General features: G+C 61.2%; 7 protein-coding genes across 7 annotated transcripts; 5 read left to right on the forward strand and 2 right to left on the reverse strand.

Moving 5' to 3' along the window:
- The first annotated feature begins 48 nt into the window (after positions 1–48).
- Positions 49–2,024, forward strand: GGTG_10454 (hypothetical protein). Its single transcript, XM_009228327.1, has 2 exons — positions 49–1,656; positions 1,714–2,024. The coding sequence occupies exons 1-2, from the start codon at positions 289–291 to the stop codon at positions 1,855–1,857; spliced, it is 1,512 nt and encodes a 503-aa protein (XP_009226591.1). The 5' UTR covers positions 49–288; the 3' UTR covers positions 1,858–2,024.
- A 124-nt stretch (positions 2,025–2,148) lies between these two features.
- On the forward strand, positions 2,149–3,483 carry GGTG_10455 (30S ribosomal protein S5). Its single transcript, XM_009228328.1, has 3 exons — positions 2,149–2,604; positions 2,739–2,996; positions 3,078–3,483. Exons 1-3 carry the CDS (start codon positions 2,326–2,328, stop codon positions 3,333–3,335), a joined length of 795 nt encoding a protein of 264 aa, XP_009226592.1. The 5' UTR covers positions 2,149–2,325; the 3' UTR covers positions 3,336–3,483.
- Positions 3,469–7,770, forward strand: GGTG_10456 (hypothetical protein). Its single transcript, XM_009228329.1, has 2 exons — positions 3,469–5,865; positions 5,925–7,770. Exons 1-2 carry the CDS (start codon positions 4,253–4,255, stop codon positions 7,309–7,311), a joined length of 3,000 nt encoding a protein of 999 aa, XP_009226593.1. The 5' UTR covers positions 3,469–4,252; the 3' UTR covers positions 7,312–7,770.
- A 1,447-nt stretch (positions 7,771–9,217) lies between these two features.
- Positions 9,218–10,338, forward strand: GGTG_10457 (hypothetical protein; the record flags this gene model as incomplete). Its single annotated transcript, XM_009228330.1, has 3 exons — positions 9,218–9,838; positions 10,030–10,151; positions 10,230–10,338. 3 exons carry the CDS (start codon positions 9,218–9,220, stop codon positions 10,336–10,338), a joined length of 852 nt encoding a protein of 283 aa, XP_009226594.1.
- A 98-nt stretch (positions 10,339–10,436) lies between these two features.
- On the reverse strand, positions 10,437–12,350 carry GGTG_10458 (hypothetical protein). Its single transcript, XM_009228331.1, has one exon. The coding sequence runs from the start codon at positions 12,203–12,205 to the stop codon at positions 10,538–10,540; it is 1,668 nt and encodes a 555-aa protein (XP_009226595.1). The 5' UTR covers positions 12,206–12,350; the 3' UTR covers positions 10,437–10,537.
- Positions 12,351–13,140: 790 nt separating this feature from the next.
- GGTG_10459 (hypothetical protein) lies at positions 13,141–13,729 on the forward strand (the record flags this gene model as incomplete). Its single annotated transcript, XM_009228332.1, has 2 exons — positions 13,141–13,246; positions 13,326–13,729. 2 exons carry the CDS (start codon positions 13,141–13,143, stop codon positions 13,727–13,729), a joined length of 510 nt encoding a protein of 169 aa, XP_009226596.1.
- Positions 13,730–14,084: 355 nt separating this feature from the next.
- On the reverse strand, positions 14,085–14,316 carry GGTG_10460 (hypothetical protein; the record flags this gene model as incomplete). Its single annotated transcript, XM_009228333.1, has 2 exons — positions 14,085–14,219; positions 14,257–14,316. 2 exons carry the CDS (start codon positions 14,314–14,316, stop codon positions 14,085–14,087), a joined length of 195 nt encoding a protein of 64 aa, XP_009226597.1.
- Positions 14,317–14,680: the final 364 nt, after the last annotated feature.

A 14,680-nucleotide genomic window follows, 5' to 3' on the forward strand; every position in this document is an offset into this window, starting at 1 on the left:
ACCAAGCATCCGTACTCCTGCTGTAGCTCTTCGTTTTGATCCCTCCATGCTGCATAATAGCCCCTGTCAGGAGTGAAAAGTGCGGGGGTGGGACTCAAGCTCTGTCCAGCGTTCCGATTTCGGGGTGAATGGCTGCCCCTGGGGCTCCCCAAACTCGAGACTGGGGGTTCAGGTTCCCGTCAGGACCAAACGCAACATATTAGAGCAGACTAATGTCTATATTTCAGACTTAATCAACTTACACTGGGTACCTTGGTGTAGTTTGTTCAGCGGACACAACTCCTCGGCATGGCGTCGACAGGCAAGCATGCAGGCCTTCCCTTCGCCCTCTCCGACCCTGACCTCATCCAATTCGGGAATTACATCAATGGCGAGTTAGTGCCATCTGTATCCAACAAGCGGTTCGATGTTATAGACCCCGGCACTGGGAGGTCCTGGGCCTCGTGCCCGGACAGCATTCCCGACGATGTCGACCAAGCCGTGGCCACCGCGAACATCGCCTTCCAGGCCTACTCAAAGTGGACGCCCCGACAGCGAGCCCAGGCCCTCTCGAGGTGGCACTCGCTGATCGTTGGCGCCCGCGACGATCTCGCCAAGATACTGGTCCACGAGACCGGGAAGCCGTTGGCCGAGGCCTACGGCGAGCTGGACTATGCGACCTCGTTCACGTGGTGGTTCACGGGCGAGGCGGACCGCGTGCAGGGCACGACCTTCACCTCGGCCGTCCCGGGCCGCCGGGGCCTGCTCATCAAGCAGCCCATCGGCACTTGCGCGGCCCTCGTGCCGTGGAACTTCCCGGTCGCGCTGGTCCTGCGAAAGGCGAGCGCCGCGCTTGCGGCGGGCTGCACCATGGTCGTCAAGACATCGCCCGAGACGCCCGTCACGGCCGTCTGCATCGCCCGCTTGGCCTCCAAGGCCGGTTTCCCGCCTGGGGCGCTCAACGTGCTGAGCACCAGCCTTGAGAACACGCCCGCTGTCGCCGAATCGCTCTGCCTGCACCCGCTGGTCAAGAAGGTCACTTTTACGGGGAGCACGCGCGTCGGCAAGATAATAGCCGGGCTGTGCGCGCGCAACCTCAAGAAGACGACGCTGGAGCTAGGCGGCAACTGCCCCTTTATCGTGTTCGATGACGCGAGTCTGGACCAGGCACTTTCACAGCTTATGGCGCTCAAGTGGCGGCACGCGGGCCAGGCGTGCGTGTCCGCCAACAGGGTCTACGTCCAGAGCGGCATCCACGACGCCTTCGTCAAGGCGCTCGTCGAGCGTACCTTGGCGCTCAAGATGGACCACGGCATGGAGGAAGGCTGCACGCTGGGGCCTGTAACGACGCCCAGGGGGCTCGACAAGGCCGAGGAGCTCTTCGACGACGCCGTCTCCAAAGGGGCCAAGGCCGTGCTGGGCAACGGCAGGCGCGCCAGCGATGGGGGCGGCTACTTCATGTCGCCCACGATCATGACGGGCCTGACGGACGGCATGGCCATGTGCCGCGACGAGGTCTTCTCGCCGGTGCTCGGCCTGTGTCGGTTCGAGACTGAGGACGAGGTCGTGAGGCGCGCAAACGACACGAGCATGGGTCTGGCCAGCTACGTCTTCACAAAGAACGTCGACCGCCTGTGGAGAATGTTTGAGCGGCTAGAGGCCGGCATGATCGGCCTGGTAAGCATCCCCTGCATTCACGGAGCCAGTCAGATTTGTGGTTGACATTTCGTGCAGAACGCGGGCAACAGCTCCGCCACCGAGGCGCCATTCGGAGGCATCAAGGACAGCGGGCACGGGAAGGAGAGCGGCAAGGATGTGGCCGTGGACGAGTTCCTCATCACCAAGATAGGGACTCTGGCGATTGAGGATCATTATTAGTCCTTTCTATAACACCGTTATGCAACAGGTTGGGTTGGATGCGACTGTCTTGGGAGCAGATATGACATTGGAAAAGCACGCGGCGACGGCAGGAAATTGTCTTGAGAGAACTCCATGGGTTCCAACGCCGTTGAGGTGTCATGTGATCAAACCCATGTCTCCCCCCACAGTCTCCATAAAGTGGGGGTCGCTTTGCCTTGATGCCTGACATGAAAGGCCGCAACTTTTAGGGCTTCGCTGGGTAGGGGAGCAGCCCACCCTTTACCACCAGAATTTTGTAGAGGGCACCACGAAACCCCACCCGGCGCAAAAAAGTGGAAGGAGATATTGGGCGTTGGACGACTTCCTCACCACCACCAAAAGAGCACAGCACATCCATTTCGACCAACCGGCCGACACGACACCCTCCCGCCCGCGACAGCACCACCAGCGCCGACTCGCATCCCCCAGACCAGATCCTACCCGACAATGGCTGACGCAGCACCCCGTGGCGGTGGTTTCGCCTCGCGTGGCGACCGTGGCGGCGACCGCGGACGTGGTGACCGCGGCCGTGGACGTGGACGTGGCCGCGGCCGTCGCGGCGGTAAGAACGACGAGAAGGAGTGGCAGCCCGTCACCAAGCTGGGCCGTCTGGTCAAGGCCGGCAAGATCAAGAGCATGGAGGAGATCTACCTGCACTCGCTGCCCATCAAGGAGTACCAGATTGTCGACTTCTTCCTGCCCAAACTCAAGGACGAGGTCATGAAGGTGCGTTTGTTTGTGGGAGGCGCCATGCGCAGTGGGAGCTGCCGTGGTGGCTGCGACGGGGCTGCTGCCGTTCGGCGAGCAGACTCCATTTTCAGACAGCGTCGCTGACAAGCCCCGTTTTGTCCCAAATACAGATCAAGCCCGTCCAGAAGCAGACCCGTGCCGGTCAGCGCACGCGCTTCAAGGCCATCGTCATCATTGGTGACTCGGAGGGCCACGTTGGACTGGGCATCAAGACCTCCAAGGAGGTCGCCACTGCCATCCGTGCCGCCATCATCATCGCCAAGCTCAGCGTCATCCCCGTCCGTCGTGGTTTCTGGGGTACCAACCTTGGTCTTCCGCACTCGCTTCCCATCAAGGAGAGCGGCAAGTGCGGTTCCGTCACCGTCCGCGTAAGTTTTGGGCTCCGTCTGTTCCAGCTGTGGTTACTTTGGGAGGGAGTGTTTGCTGACCTTGTCGCTCGACCGCCACAGCTCATTCCCGCTCCCCGTGGTACCTCCCTGGTCGCCTCGCCCGCCGTCAAGCGTCTCCTCCAGCTTGCCGGTATCGAGGATGCCTACACCTCGTCGTCCGGCTCGACCAAGACCCTCGAGAACACCCTCAAGGCTACTTTCGCCGCCGTTTCCAACACTTACGGTTTCCTGACCCCCGAGCTGTGGAAGGAGACCAAGCTCATCCGGAGCCCTCTGGAGGAGTTTGCCGACAGTCTGAGGGACGGCAAGCGCTACTAGGATGTTTCTTTGACGATGGGTTGAGGCTTGCGGTCGTCGGGGCGTCTTGAACTTTGATTTCTTTCTGCATGGGTTACGGATGGGCATTTACCCAGGGTCATGGAAAATACTAGCAGTTATGGCCTGAATGAAACACACTGTGACATGATGGAGCGGTTCGATAAAGGCTCTGGAATGACGGAACTGTTTGCCGAAGCGGCCCGTTGGGAGGTCAGGTCGGCTAGCCCGGGTGCTGATTGCTATGGAATCATAACTCAAGCAATGCAGACACGCCGAGTCTTGGGCTCGCATAGTGCGGGATAGAGCCAGCGGGGTGGTTGCTAATTCCCGGACGTGGGCTTCGGCCGTTGGCGTCATAATTCTGCGCCTTCCAGGAGAGAGGATTAAAACATCCACGATAGAGCAGGGTCTCAAGACGCATGGGTCCTCCTCGCCTCCTTCCTTCAGCCCCAGTGCCTTCCTGAAGCTGGCGATAGCGGGCTGACTGATGTCCCGCGGCAGGAGCATGGGGAGCTTCTGGTTGTTTAAGCATTCACGATGCAACCGCGGCCGACTCGGTTCTGTCTCTTGGGGAAGGCGTGCAGGAGCCACGAGCTCTGGAACAAGGCACCTTTAAATACCTCGCTCGCGGCTCCGACCTTTCTTCTGTCTCTTCACCCATCCATCCTCTCTTCTCTCCCCTCGTCTCCTCCACCTCACCCGACTTCATAGTCGCCTTCCAGTCCATCTTGCCTTATTTTTGGAAGCCCTTTTGGCTGCTCTACATAGCCTCTTCTTTTTAGGACCGTTCCAAGAGCCGCTCGAGGGAATCTCATCTAACCGCCATCCCTCTCCACTGTCCCTTGAGCCTGCCCCTGTCGGTTAGACACGAGCCAGTCGCCAAACCTCCAGGGCCTCTGCATCCCAAGCACGCCAAGATGCGCGGGCGGGACAAGTTTCAGTCCTTCAAGAGACCGGCGCTGGCCGTCGTGGTCTGCGTAGTGGCTCTGCTCGCAGGCGTCTTCCTCGAGACGGTCAGCATCGGTCAACTCGTGGCAGCTCAAGAGCAGCAGCACAAGCCGCAGCCTCAGACACCGCATATTCCCTCTGAGAATCGGCCTTCGGTTGACGCCCGCTCGGCTACTGGTCCGAATCCCAAGCCGCAGGTTGACGTGGCGGTTGTCGACGCAGACGCCATCCCTCCCCTCGGCGGCATCCTCAAGACCATCCTCGGCGGCGGCGCTCCCAAGCCTGCCGTTGCCACTGCTGCGCCTCCTGTTGCCGCCCTGCCTCCTGTGGCTCCAGCGCCTGCCGCCCCGGCCTCGGGAGGCATTCTTGGTGGACTTGTGCCAGGGCTGCCTGCTCTTCCTGCCCCACTCCCAGTCTTGCCGCCTGTGGCCCCGGTCCCTGGCTCAGATGGCAGTGGCGGCCTCGTGGGTGCGCCTCTGCCTCTTCCAGCTCCCCTGCCTGGCCTTCCAGCCGCCTTGCCGGTTCCTGCTCCTGCTGCGGGTTCTGCTGGAGCTGGTGCTTCCACTGGGGGCTCACGGCCTAAGCTCGGTCTCCTCGGCGGACTCGGCGGCTTGGTGGACGACATTCTCAACCCTCAGACCGGGATCGTGGCTGGAGTTATCGGAGCCGTCAACAATATCTTGCCCATCCCAGCAGATGTGGCCATTCCCATTCCAGGCGTGGATGGTATTTTGAATGCCGCATCCGAAGCCCTCCAGCTCGAGGACCCGCTCAAGGTTGTCACGGCTATCCTAGACGAGGTCGGCAGCGTCGTGGAGAACGTCGGGAAAGAGCTCAATGGCGTGGTCGGCGGTGTGGCCAACACAGTTGACGGTGTTGTTGAGAACCTCGCGGACGGCGCCCTGGCGGGTCTTGGTGTGCCCCTGCCGGACCTCAGCATTCTCAGCAACATCACCAACCTTGTCAAGGCATTGCCTGGGGAGATTCTGGACACAGTTGAGGCTGTCCATGGCAGCCTCGGTGCCCTTCCCCTAGACGCGGTCCTCCCGAACGCCATCAATGGTGTCGTGGACGCGCTTGAAGACACACTGAGCGGTGTCGCCCAGGTTGTCGACAACCTGGTCTGCACGGTTGAGCAGATTGGGGCAGTTTCTGGCATTCTGCAAATCCCCTGCTCGCAGGTAACATTTTCCAACTCGGATGCCTCTCTGGCGACACAGGGAGCACTTGCAGTTGTCGTCACCACGCCTGTCAACCTCCTGGCGACTCTCACTGATTCGGCCGGCTCGGCCCTGCTCCCAACACTGGCTGCGGCGAACAGTCTCAAAAGCATGGCATCCAGCGCAGGCATGGCCCTCCCTACCAATGGAGCTGCATTACTTCCGTCTGTAGCAGCTCCGGGTTCGTCCTCTGCACCAAGTGCCCCCGTTGCTGGCACTCCACCGCTGGCTGTTGTTTCCGCCGCGGCACCGCTGTCGACTTCACTTCCATTGCCCATCATCCCGACTCGGCCACTGGCTCCTTCGGCACCAGCCAGCGCGGTCACAGTGACACAGGTGGTCACATCATGCCCTGCAACCATGTAAGCAGCCTGTCCTTCTTGTCCCGGTTGCCGCACATAGAGTACTAACAAAGCATCAGATCTTCAACTCCTGTTGGGTGCCCGGACCCGCCGCCGTGTCCGTCCTGCCCGGCCGCCGCCTGCAACTGTCCCCCTGAGCTGCCGCCTTTCGACCCTGCCCTTGGCCCGTGTCCGGGCCAGGGCTACACGTGCTCTTCCTGCAAAGACGGCTGGTTTTGTCCCCCCAAGCAGGTGCCGGCGCAAGCCTGCCCGTGCGGCTTTGGCTGGCCTTGCGAGGATTGCACTGGCGGTTGGTTCTGTGCACCGGTGCAGACCTCGAGCGCCCAGATCATCAACGTCTGCCCTGCATCGTCTGTCCCTCGTGGCTCGTCGACGTCCTCGTCGGCAGCACCGTCGGTGCAACCGACCTTGGCCCTACCCAACGGCAGGTATGCTGGCTGCTACCTCGACACACCCGAGCGAGCACTTGGCGGCTTCAATTTCACTGCTGTGCCACCGGACCATACCATGACAAATTCCATCTGCCTTGACTTCTGCCTCGAGGCTGGTTTCAAGGTGGCTGGTACTGAGAACGGAGCCGAGTGCTGGTGCGACAACTGGTTGTTCAACACGTACTTGATTGACGATTCGGCCTGCAAGACGCCCTGCACAGGCGACGGTCATGATAGCTGCGGCGGATCATGGGCCCTTGCCGTCTATACTTCGGACGGTAACGTCGAAGTGAGACAGCCCGAGTTTGTGCTCACAGACCCCCCTCCGGGAACGCCAGAGACGTCGGTTCACATTGGCGGTCTCCGGCAGACGGTGATCCCCATGACGGTGCCCGTCTTCGCTTGGCCGCCGCCTGCTCCTTCGTTGCCCGTCTCTATCGACACGGCCGCTCTCATCTCGACGGTTGCCTCGATGGTGGAGGTGGTTGTCTCAAAGGCGGCCGCTATCGAGTCGGACATCTTGTCTCGTGTCCCAGCAGGCCTCGCCGGTTCTGCTTCCATCGTCGACAATGGACTCATGAGCCTGACGAGCGATATCAGGTCATTTGTCTCTGCTGTGGCCACTGCTCTCCCTGTTCTTCCCACCATGCCAGGACCGGCACTGCCAGCGGTGACGACCTCTGGTGCACCAGCCGGCGGCGGCGTTGTTGTCATCGGCAATCCTCCGATTGTCAACAATCCGCCTTCAGGGCCTGTCTCGGGCGGCGCTCTTCCAGGAAATCCTCAAGTCCTTCCTTTCCTGGGCACTCCGTTCTATGGTCGCACGAGCAAAGGAGATGTCGACGGATCCAACGAGAACCCGGACCAGCCCAAGGGCGGAGGCCAAGAAAGCGATAGTTCGGCGGTTGACGAGGAGAGCGCGCATAGCTCTGACCCGGTCGATCGACCGGGGGCTCGCAGGAGGAGACTTCCGCGCCGACGTAGCGAGTCGACCAACGCGGATGCACAGCCTTGACGGAACAACACTGCCCGGTCAGCGCTCTCAAATCATGAGCCTCTGCCTTTGCTCTTTTTCGTTTACATTGCCCATTTTCGGATGCGCACAGCAGCCTTTCGTCTGTTAGGCCCCATCGCCCATGATATCTTGATGAAGGACGAGTATTTACAGAGCTTTGAGGAAGAGTGTTTGCTCAATGATTTTTAGCTAGGGCCTGTTTAGTTTCTGCTTTTTATTGGACGGTCATAGGATATGTCATAGTCATGATATGGGCTTACTGAGGCCACTGAGCCTTTTTGACACACTCGTTTGAGGGATAGGGGAGAAAGGGGTGAGGATGAATGGTGCGTATACCCAGCCAAGCGCTCACGACGTCACTCAACGCGGTCTGGGCACGTAATGTGGAAGAGGGGTGGCATAGATAGAAGTGAGATAGGCGACGATATAGACATTGCCAATGCACGGCCAGATTTTCACTATCAGCTGATTCTCGCATGCTCGGGCCGATCTGTATGTAGCAAGAAGAGGCGGAGGCCAGGCGACTAAGGGTGCAAAAATGCGAGGAGCAAGACATGGGTGTCGTCTGTTACAAAGAGATGGACACCACGGCCTTTTCAGCCGACTGCCGCCCCAACATGATGGAATGTTTCTACTACATAGTAGAATGAGAGACGCCAATGGGGACAGGCAGAGACGAATGGGCAAATAATCCATCATGACATGATGTAAAATAGGGGAGGTCCACAGAAGCAACACGACCAGCCAACCACCCCCGTCCCTGGATCAGGAGTGGCTGGGGGCTTGCATGCCAAGCATGATCGGCTTCGGCTGCCCGGCACCTCTCTGGTAGTTGTGTGTGCGGCCCTCGGGAGGATCCACTGCGGCTCGACGTAAGCATTTCCTGAGCAGGCCAGGGGTGTGTGGGTGAGTGTGACTGTGACGTGTTTGCGCGAGATTTTTAACCGCCCTTTTTCTTTCTTGTGTCCTTCGTATTTGGGGAAAACGAACAAGCCAGATAGGTGCTAGGGCCAGGGCCACCGAGTCGCGGTCATTGTGGGGAACATTAGATGATTTCTTCGCCGGATCCTGAATTGGGAAGTTGGGTGAGAGGGATCGTGCTCTGGCACTGGGGCTCATATCATCCAATGTATGCCATTGGAGTTTTGTGTTTGAAGATGGATGAGCAGCATCTTCGTCTTGCTTGCATGAGGATGCATGCTTTTGGTCACAGGAATCGCAGTCATTTTTATCGGTTGCGTCAACAATGTTCTGTTCGTCATGTTCACGATTCCTTGTCCAGGGTCCGGCTGCTAGGACGGCATGTCGTCTTGGGAAGGTTGAATCTATCGGGAACAGGCTAAACGGCTTGGTTTCTCCGGTCACAGCAGGTTCTACGCTAGCGCTCGGTATGGAGAAGGCGTGACAAGTTGAACGACGGAGAAGAGAAAAAACTCTTAGCGAGGAGATAAGTGGAAAGTACCGAGGCGAGAGATGCCGATTCGGGATGCCGTCAGGTGACGGGTGAGCCGCAACAGCCCACGAGTGAGTTGAGCGTCCAGGCCCAACCGGCCGACGGACATGACCGAGCCCTGTTCTGACTCCGTCCATGGTGTTGTTTACAACATGCAACGCCGTCTTGGTGGCGTCATCCATCTCCATATACCAAGGCTGCTCGGCTCGACCCCAACGAGCTTAAAATACACCTCGCACATCCAGCCATTTTCCCCTGTCACTTTTTCCGTGTGGTTATTCTGCAAAAAAGTCTTCTGTCCCTCTTCCTCAGCCCCGTGTATCACTTCCCTGCACCTTGTGACTCGTCTCCCCATCTTCTCATCCCCGCATCGTCTTGACTAGCGGTTCGGGTATACGACCCATCTCCGACAGGGCAGAAAACAAGTCAGAGGCATATATCAGAACAAGCACCATGGAGCCCAATCCTCTCCAAAGAGACCCTTCTGTGAACGAGGACAAGCCCGCCGTGGCGCACGCCTCACCAGCCGATCCGCCCAACCCCCTGATGCATCCCCAGCAGCAGCAGCAGCAGCAGCAGCAGCAGCAGCAGCAGTACCCCAGCTACGGCGCCGGCCCGTCCCAGCAGCGTCCAAGCCTGGACCCGGCCGGCTACGCCCAACGACACCGGCCCAGCTCGTCCTCTGGCAACACGACGCAGTTCGAGTACGGCCACAACCCCAATGCCCACGTCCACCGCCACGCGGCGGACGGGCGCCTGCCCGCCTTTGGCGGCGAGTTCCAGCCGGGCCTGTTCCGGGCCGTCGACGACCGCCGCTTCGGCAACCCGGCGCCCCTGGGCCTGTCGGCGTTCGCGCTGACCACCTTTGTGCTCTCGGCCGTGCACCTGGGCGCCAGGGGGCTGAGCGCGCCCGACATCGTGGTGCCGCTCGCGCTCGGCTACGGCGGGCTCGTGCAGCTGCTGGCGGGCATGTGGGAGATGGCGGTCGGCAACACCTTTGGCGCCACGGCGCTGTCGTCGTACGGCGGCTTCTGGATCGCCTACGGCGTCATGCTGACGCCGGCCTGGAACACGGTCGGCGAAGGCGGGCCGTACGCGGAGGCGGGGGCGGGGCGGGGGGCGGGCACGACGCCCTGGGCATCTTCCTGACGGGCTGGTTCGTCTTCACGACGGTGCTGCTGCTATGCACGCTCCGCTCGACCGTCATGTTCTTCCTGCTCTTCTTCACGCTCGACATGGCCTTTCTGCTGCTGGCCTGCGAGCAGTACGCCCTCGGCGCAGGCAGCGCCGGCCTCGGCCGCTCGCTCGAGAGGGCCGGCGGGGCGTTTGGCATGCTGGCGGCGTTCCTAGCGTGGTACAACGCGTTTGCTGGTATTGCGGACCACAGGTGTGTTTTTTTTTTTTTGTTTTCTCCCCTTGTTGCCTTTCGTCCCATGTCCATTCACTAACACGCGAATGTCTTCAGCAACTCGCTCTTCCTCATCCCCGTCTTCCACTTCCCCTGGTCCGAAAAGGGTCGGAGCGCGAGGGCGGCGCACGCTGCGGCGCACAAGACGGATCGGGAAAACGCATGAATTGGGGGTCCGTCACCTGGGAACTGCCAGATGTAATATGCTATAAAAAGCTCAGCCGCGGGCTGTTAGGAACACATATTTCTTATAGGGCATTATGGTGCAGGGTGTGCAGCAAATACAGGATGGCAGCCAGTAAAAGAAGGCAGGGTACTTCGGTCAGGTATCATCTCAAGCTTCTGCTATAAATCTAACGTCCCTCCTAGATAGACTGCACATAGCGAGCCGCCTCCTCGCCGGCGACGCGTCCAAATACCACACACTCCAGCAGCGACGACCCTCCCAGCCGGTTGTCCCCGTGTAGCCCGCCCGTGACCTCGCCGGCGGCCCAGAGGCCCTCGACGGGCGCCCCGGCGGCCCCGAGCACCTGCGCCCTGTCGTTGATGGCCGCTCCGCCCATGGTGAAGTGCGTGATGGGCGTGACCCTCCCGACGCACACCTCGGCGTCCTCGTAATCGCTCTCCCCCTCGCCGCCCGCCCCGAGCCTCCAGTGCCCAAACGCGGTCCGCCCGAACGGGTCGGCCTTCCGCCCGGCCACGACGTCGCCGTAGTCGCGGACGGCCCGGCGCGTGGCTTCGTCGAGGTCCCGCACCTTTTGCTTCCTCATCAGCCCTTTAAACACGTAGAAGCCGATATGGCTGGCCGAGGCCTCGCACGCGCCCGGGTCCAGCAGCAGCTGCACGTCCCACTGCCTCGGCGGCGCCTCTCCCCCGTCCGCGGCCGCCGCCCGCTCGTCCACGGCAGCCGGGGCTGCCATGACGGCGGCGCTGACGTGCTCGCGCGTCTCCATCTCGTTGACGAAGCGCGCCCCGCCCCGGAGCAGGATGCCGCCCTCGCCGCGCAGCAGCTCGGCGGCCAGGATCTTGACGGGCGCCGCCGGGCGCGCGGGGTCGACGAAGCCCGTCGGGTGCACCTGGACGCTGTCCATGTCCACCATGGCCGCGGCCGCGTCGCGCGCCAGCACGGCGAGCCCGACGGCCGCCGCCGCGTCGTTGGTCGACGGCAGCGGGCCCAGGTCCGGCCGGTGCCGCGCCAGCAGCCCTCCCGCATCCCCCGCGAACCCGCCCGTCGCGAAGACGACGGGGCCGGCGGCCTCGGCGGTGCTGCTGCCGCTGCTTTTGCTGTCGCCGTCGCCGTCGGCGGCGGCGCACGAGAACTCGACGCCGCCCACGCGGCGGGGTCCCTCGGACGGGGTCAGGAGCCTGGTTACCTCGCAGCCAGTCCGCAGCTCAAACCGGCCCTTGCCAAGGCCGTCGTTGAGCTGGGCCAACAGGGCGCTGATAATGGCAAAGCCGGGCGGTGTTTTGCCGGCGCCGCGGTGGGTGCGAGCGGCCGAGTGGCCGCCTAGCTGCGCGACGACGGACAGGTCGACGCCGACCGTGTCGTGCAGCCAGTGCACGGCGTCGGCGGACCGGTCGGCCAGGCGGGCGATCAGGGCCTCGCGGGCGGGGCGGGCGAGACCGGCCTCGGCGGTGGTGGCCGAGGAGGCGAGGAGGCGGGCGCCGGCGGAGCGGGTCGTGTCGTCGCGGAAGCGGTCGGCCGAGTCCAGGCCAGGCTTCTGGAAGCGCGTGGGCACGCCGTTGATGCCGCTCGAGGCCTTAATGCTGTTGCCGCCTGGCTTGGCGGCGCGCTCGAGCAGCAGCACCGACGCCGTCGGGCTCGCCGTCAGCGCGGCGTGGGCGGCAGCCAGGCCGGCCAGCCCCGCGCCGACCACGACGATCTGGTGCTGGGCGGCGGGCTTGGGGACGGCGCTCATCATGCCTGTCTGGGGGGCGTATGTCTGGTGGTAGTAGTGGACGGCGGCAAAGGGCAAGACGATGAAGGTGAGGATTGCTGTCACTGCTCTGGCGATGAGGCGCCTGCTTGGCATGGCTTGCCTCTTGGGAGCTCCTAGAGTAGTGGTCGAGGCGATGAGGGTAGTAAAGCGTTGTAGTAAAGTGCGATAGTAGGTGCACTTAGCTTGGTGGCATTTATCATTTATTCGCTGGAACTGTCAGTTCAGTTTCCCGTCAAACTATAATGCACCCATCACGCCACTCGCCCACCAAATCCCCTGTAACCTCAGCCGACAATTGGCCGCTGCCATCACCTCATGATGCTTCACCAATCACATCAAAACCACCCGACAAACAATTGCCTCTACCAATTTGCGCTCGCAGAAAGGGGTCGTCGCCAAGGTCAAAGCTCCCGTGATCCCCCGCCGCCGCACCTTGAGGGAGCAGGGCTTTGAGTCCCCACACGAGCGCATCGACGCGACTCTTGCCGCTGACTGAGGCATTGCGGTCACTCGGTGGACGCCCTCGCCGTGCTTGAGAAGGGGCCTGTCAATAAAGAGAAGAGCGGCTAGCTGCAAAGGAGGCTGCGACGGCACAGAAACCCACGGCCCTCAGATCCCGCAGCATCGGGACTGGCTGCCTGTGGCGTGCTTTGCGTGTAAGATGGCGATACGGGGTTTGGGGTGTTCGCTCGCTGTCGAATAATCCCTAGCTGCTAATCCCTGGCTGCTGATCGAACGCCGAGCGAACCCCTGTGCGGGACTCGAACCCCGTAACCCATCATCATCGGTCTTGGCACGATAACAACGCTTAAGGCCGCTCGTTTCCACCTTGGAACTCGGAGTTGGAGCCTCAGACAGCTCGTTTCAGCCCTGGGTGGCTTTGGTCGTGTATATAAGTCGCAGAATGCCATCTTTTCTGCTGCACAATTCCAACTTTGCCATCAGTACCATCCCTGGCATTCCCTACAGAAGCCCCTGAAATCACCACACGCCAAACCCCCACGCAGCAAAGTCTAAGCCCCAGCATCATGGCTACCCCCATCCAGCAGAACCTCGTCGAGAAGAATGAAGCCTACGCCAAGGACTTTACCCAAGGCGACCTCGCCCTCCCTCCTGCAAAGAAATACCTCATCGGTAAATATCCCCTCCCTACCAAGGCCTCCATCAACACCACCCACCAAGCACCAACTAAACATCCCCCCTTGCAAAACAGTGACCTGCATGGACGCCCGCATCGACAGCCATGCCGCCTTCGGCATCTCGCTCGGCGACGCGCACGTGGTGCGCAACGCCGGCGGGTCGGCCCGCGACGCGCTGCGGTCCGTCGTCATATCGCAGCTGCTGCTGGGCACGCGCGAGGTCCTGGTCGTCAAGCACACGGGCTGCGGCATGCTGACCTTTACCGGCGACGCCGCCCGCGCCCTGCTGAGGGACCAGCGCGGCGGGGACGCCGCCGCCGCCGTCGAGGGGCTCGACTTTCTCGACTTTGCCGACCTCGAGCAGGCCGTCCGGGACGACGTGGCCTTCCTCAAGGGGAACGCGGCCGTGCTCGACGGCATACCCATCACGGGTTGGGTATACGAGGTCGAGACGGGCAAGGTCAGGCAGGTTGTGTGAGGTGTGTAGACGGCTGGGTAGTGAGCTAGGTAGGGGCCTTGTGGTCCAAGGGATCGCATCAGATGCCGTGGTGAATCACGGCGTGGGCTTTCGCCCCTCCCCTTGGCCTTGGAGAGCTGCTTGTTCAGCTCCTTCCGCTCATCCTTCCCGGTTTTGGGGTTGGGGCATCTGTCTTTGTCCAAAGCCCGCTACCTGGCAACAGTTAAACGCAGAAATAAAGTATATAAAATCTTACGGTGGCCCTCCTTTCTGCAGATGAACTTCATCACCCACCTACGGATCTGTCAAACAAAAAGGAGTTCTGCAACACGGAAGCCTAGATATATCTACCGTTTGCAGGGTACGTTCTAACCCTTTATCCCGGTGATGTCCGGACGTCGTCGGCGACACCGCCCTTCTCATCTTCACGCTGGAGACGGCCGTCAACGCGATCCAAAGTACAATCCGACGCTGGGGACATGGAGGAGGCCGAGCAGCGCAAAACACTATCCTGCTTTTCTCGTGGCCATCTCCGTTCTACTCCTTACCGTGACAGAGATGGCTGCGACCATCGCGCCCTTGGGTGTCATCAGACGTATCGTGGTCATGGGGTACCGCCGGCCAGCCGGCCCTCGACATTTACGGCGTCGTCAGCACAAAGGGCAACAACCTCCTAGCCATCTCCGGTATCATGCCCTTCCACAGTCCCCGTCCAAGCAAGGGGAAAAGAGGATCGGTCAGCTAGCCTCTGCAAGCCTCTGCTGAGCTCTTGTCCCCAGGCTTAGAAATATGATCAATCGAAGACGAGAATGCGGGTCTGACGACAGGCCACCTTCTCCAGATTCCCACCGAGAGCCGTTTCTCGCTCCCTAACCTCATCACCAAATCAACAACATGACTCTCCACCGGTCGTCTTGAATTCCCATTCCCAGACCTAGAGAGTACGAGCGAGTATCCCGACCAAGACCACCT

Source organism: Gaeumannomyces tritici, assembly GCF_000145635.1.
Source record: "Gaeumannomyces tritici R3-111a-1 unplaced genomic scaffold supercont2.6, whole genome shotgun sequence".
In the NCBI taxonomy this organism is placed as follows: domain Eukaryota; kingdom Fungi; phylum Ascomycota; class Sordariomycetes; order Magnaporthales; family Magnaporthaceae; genus Gaeumannomyces; species Gaeumannomyces tritici.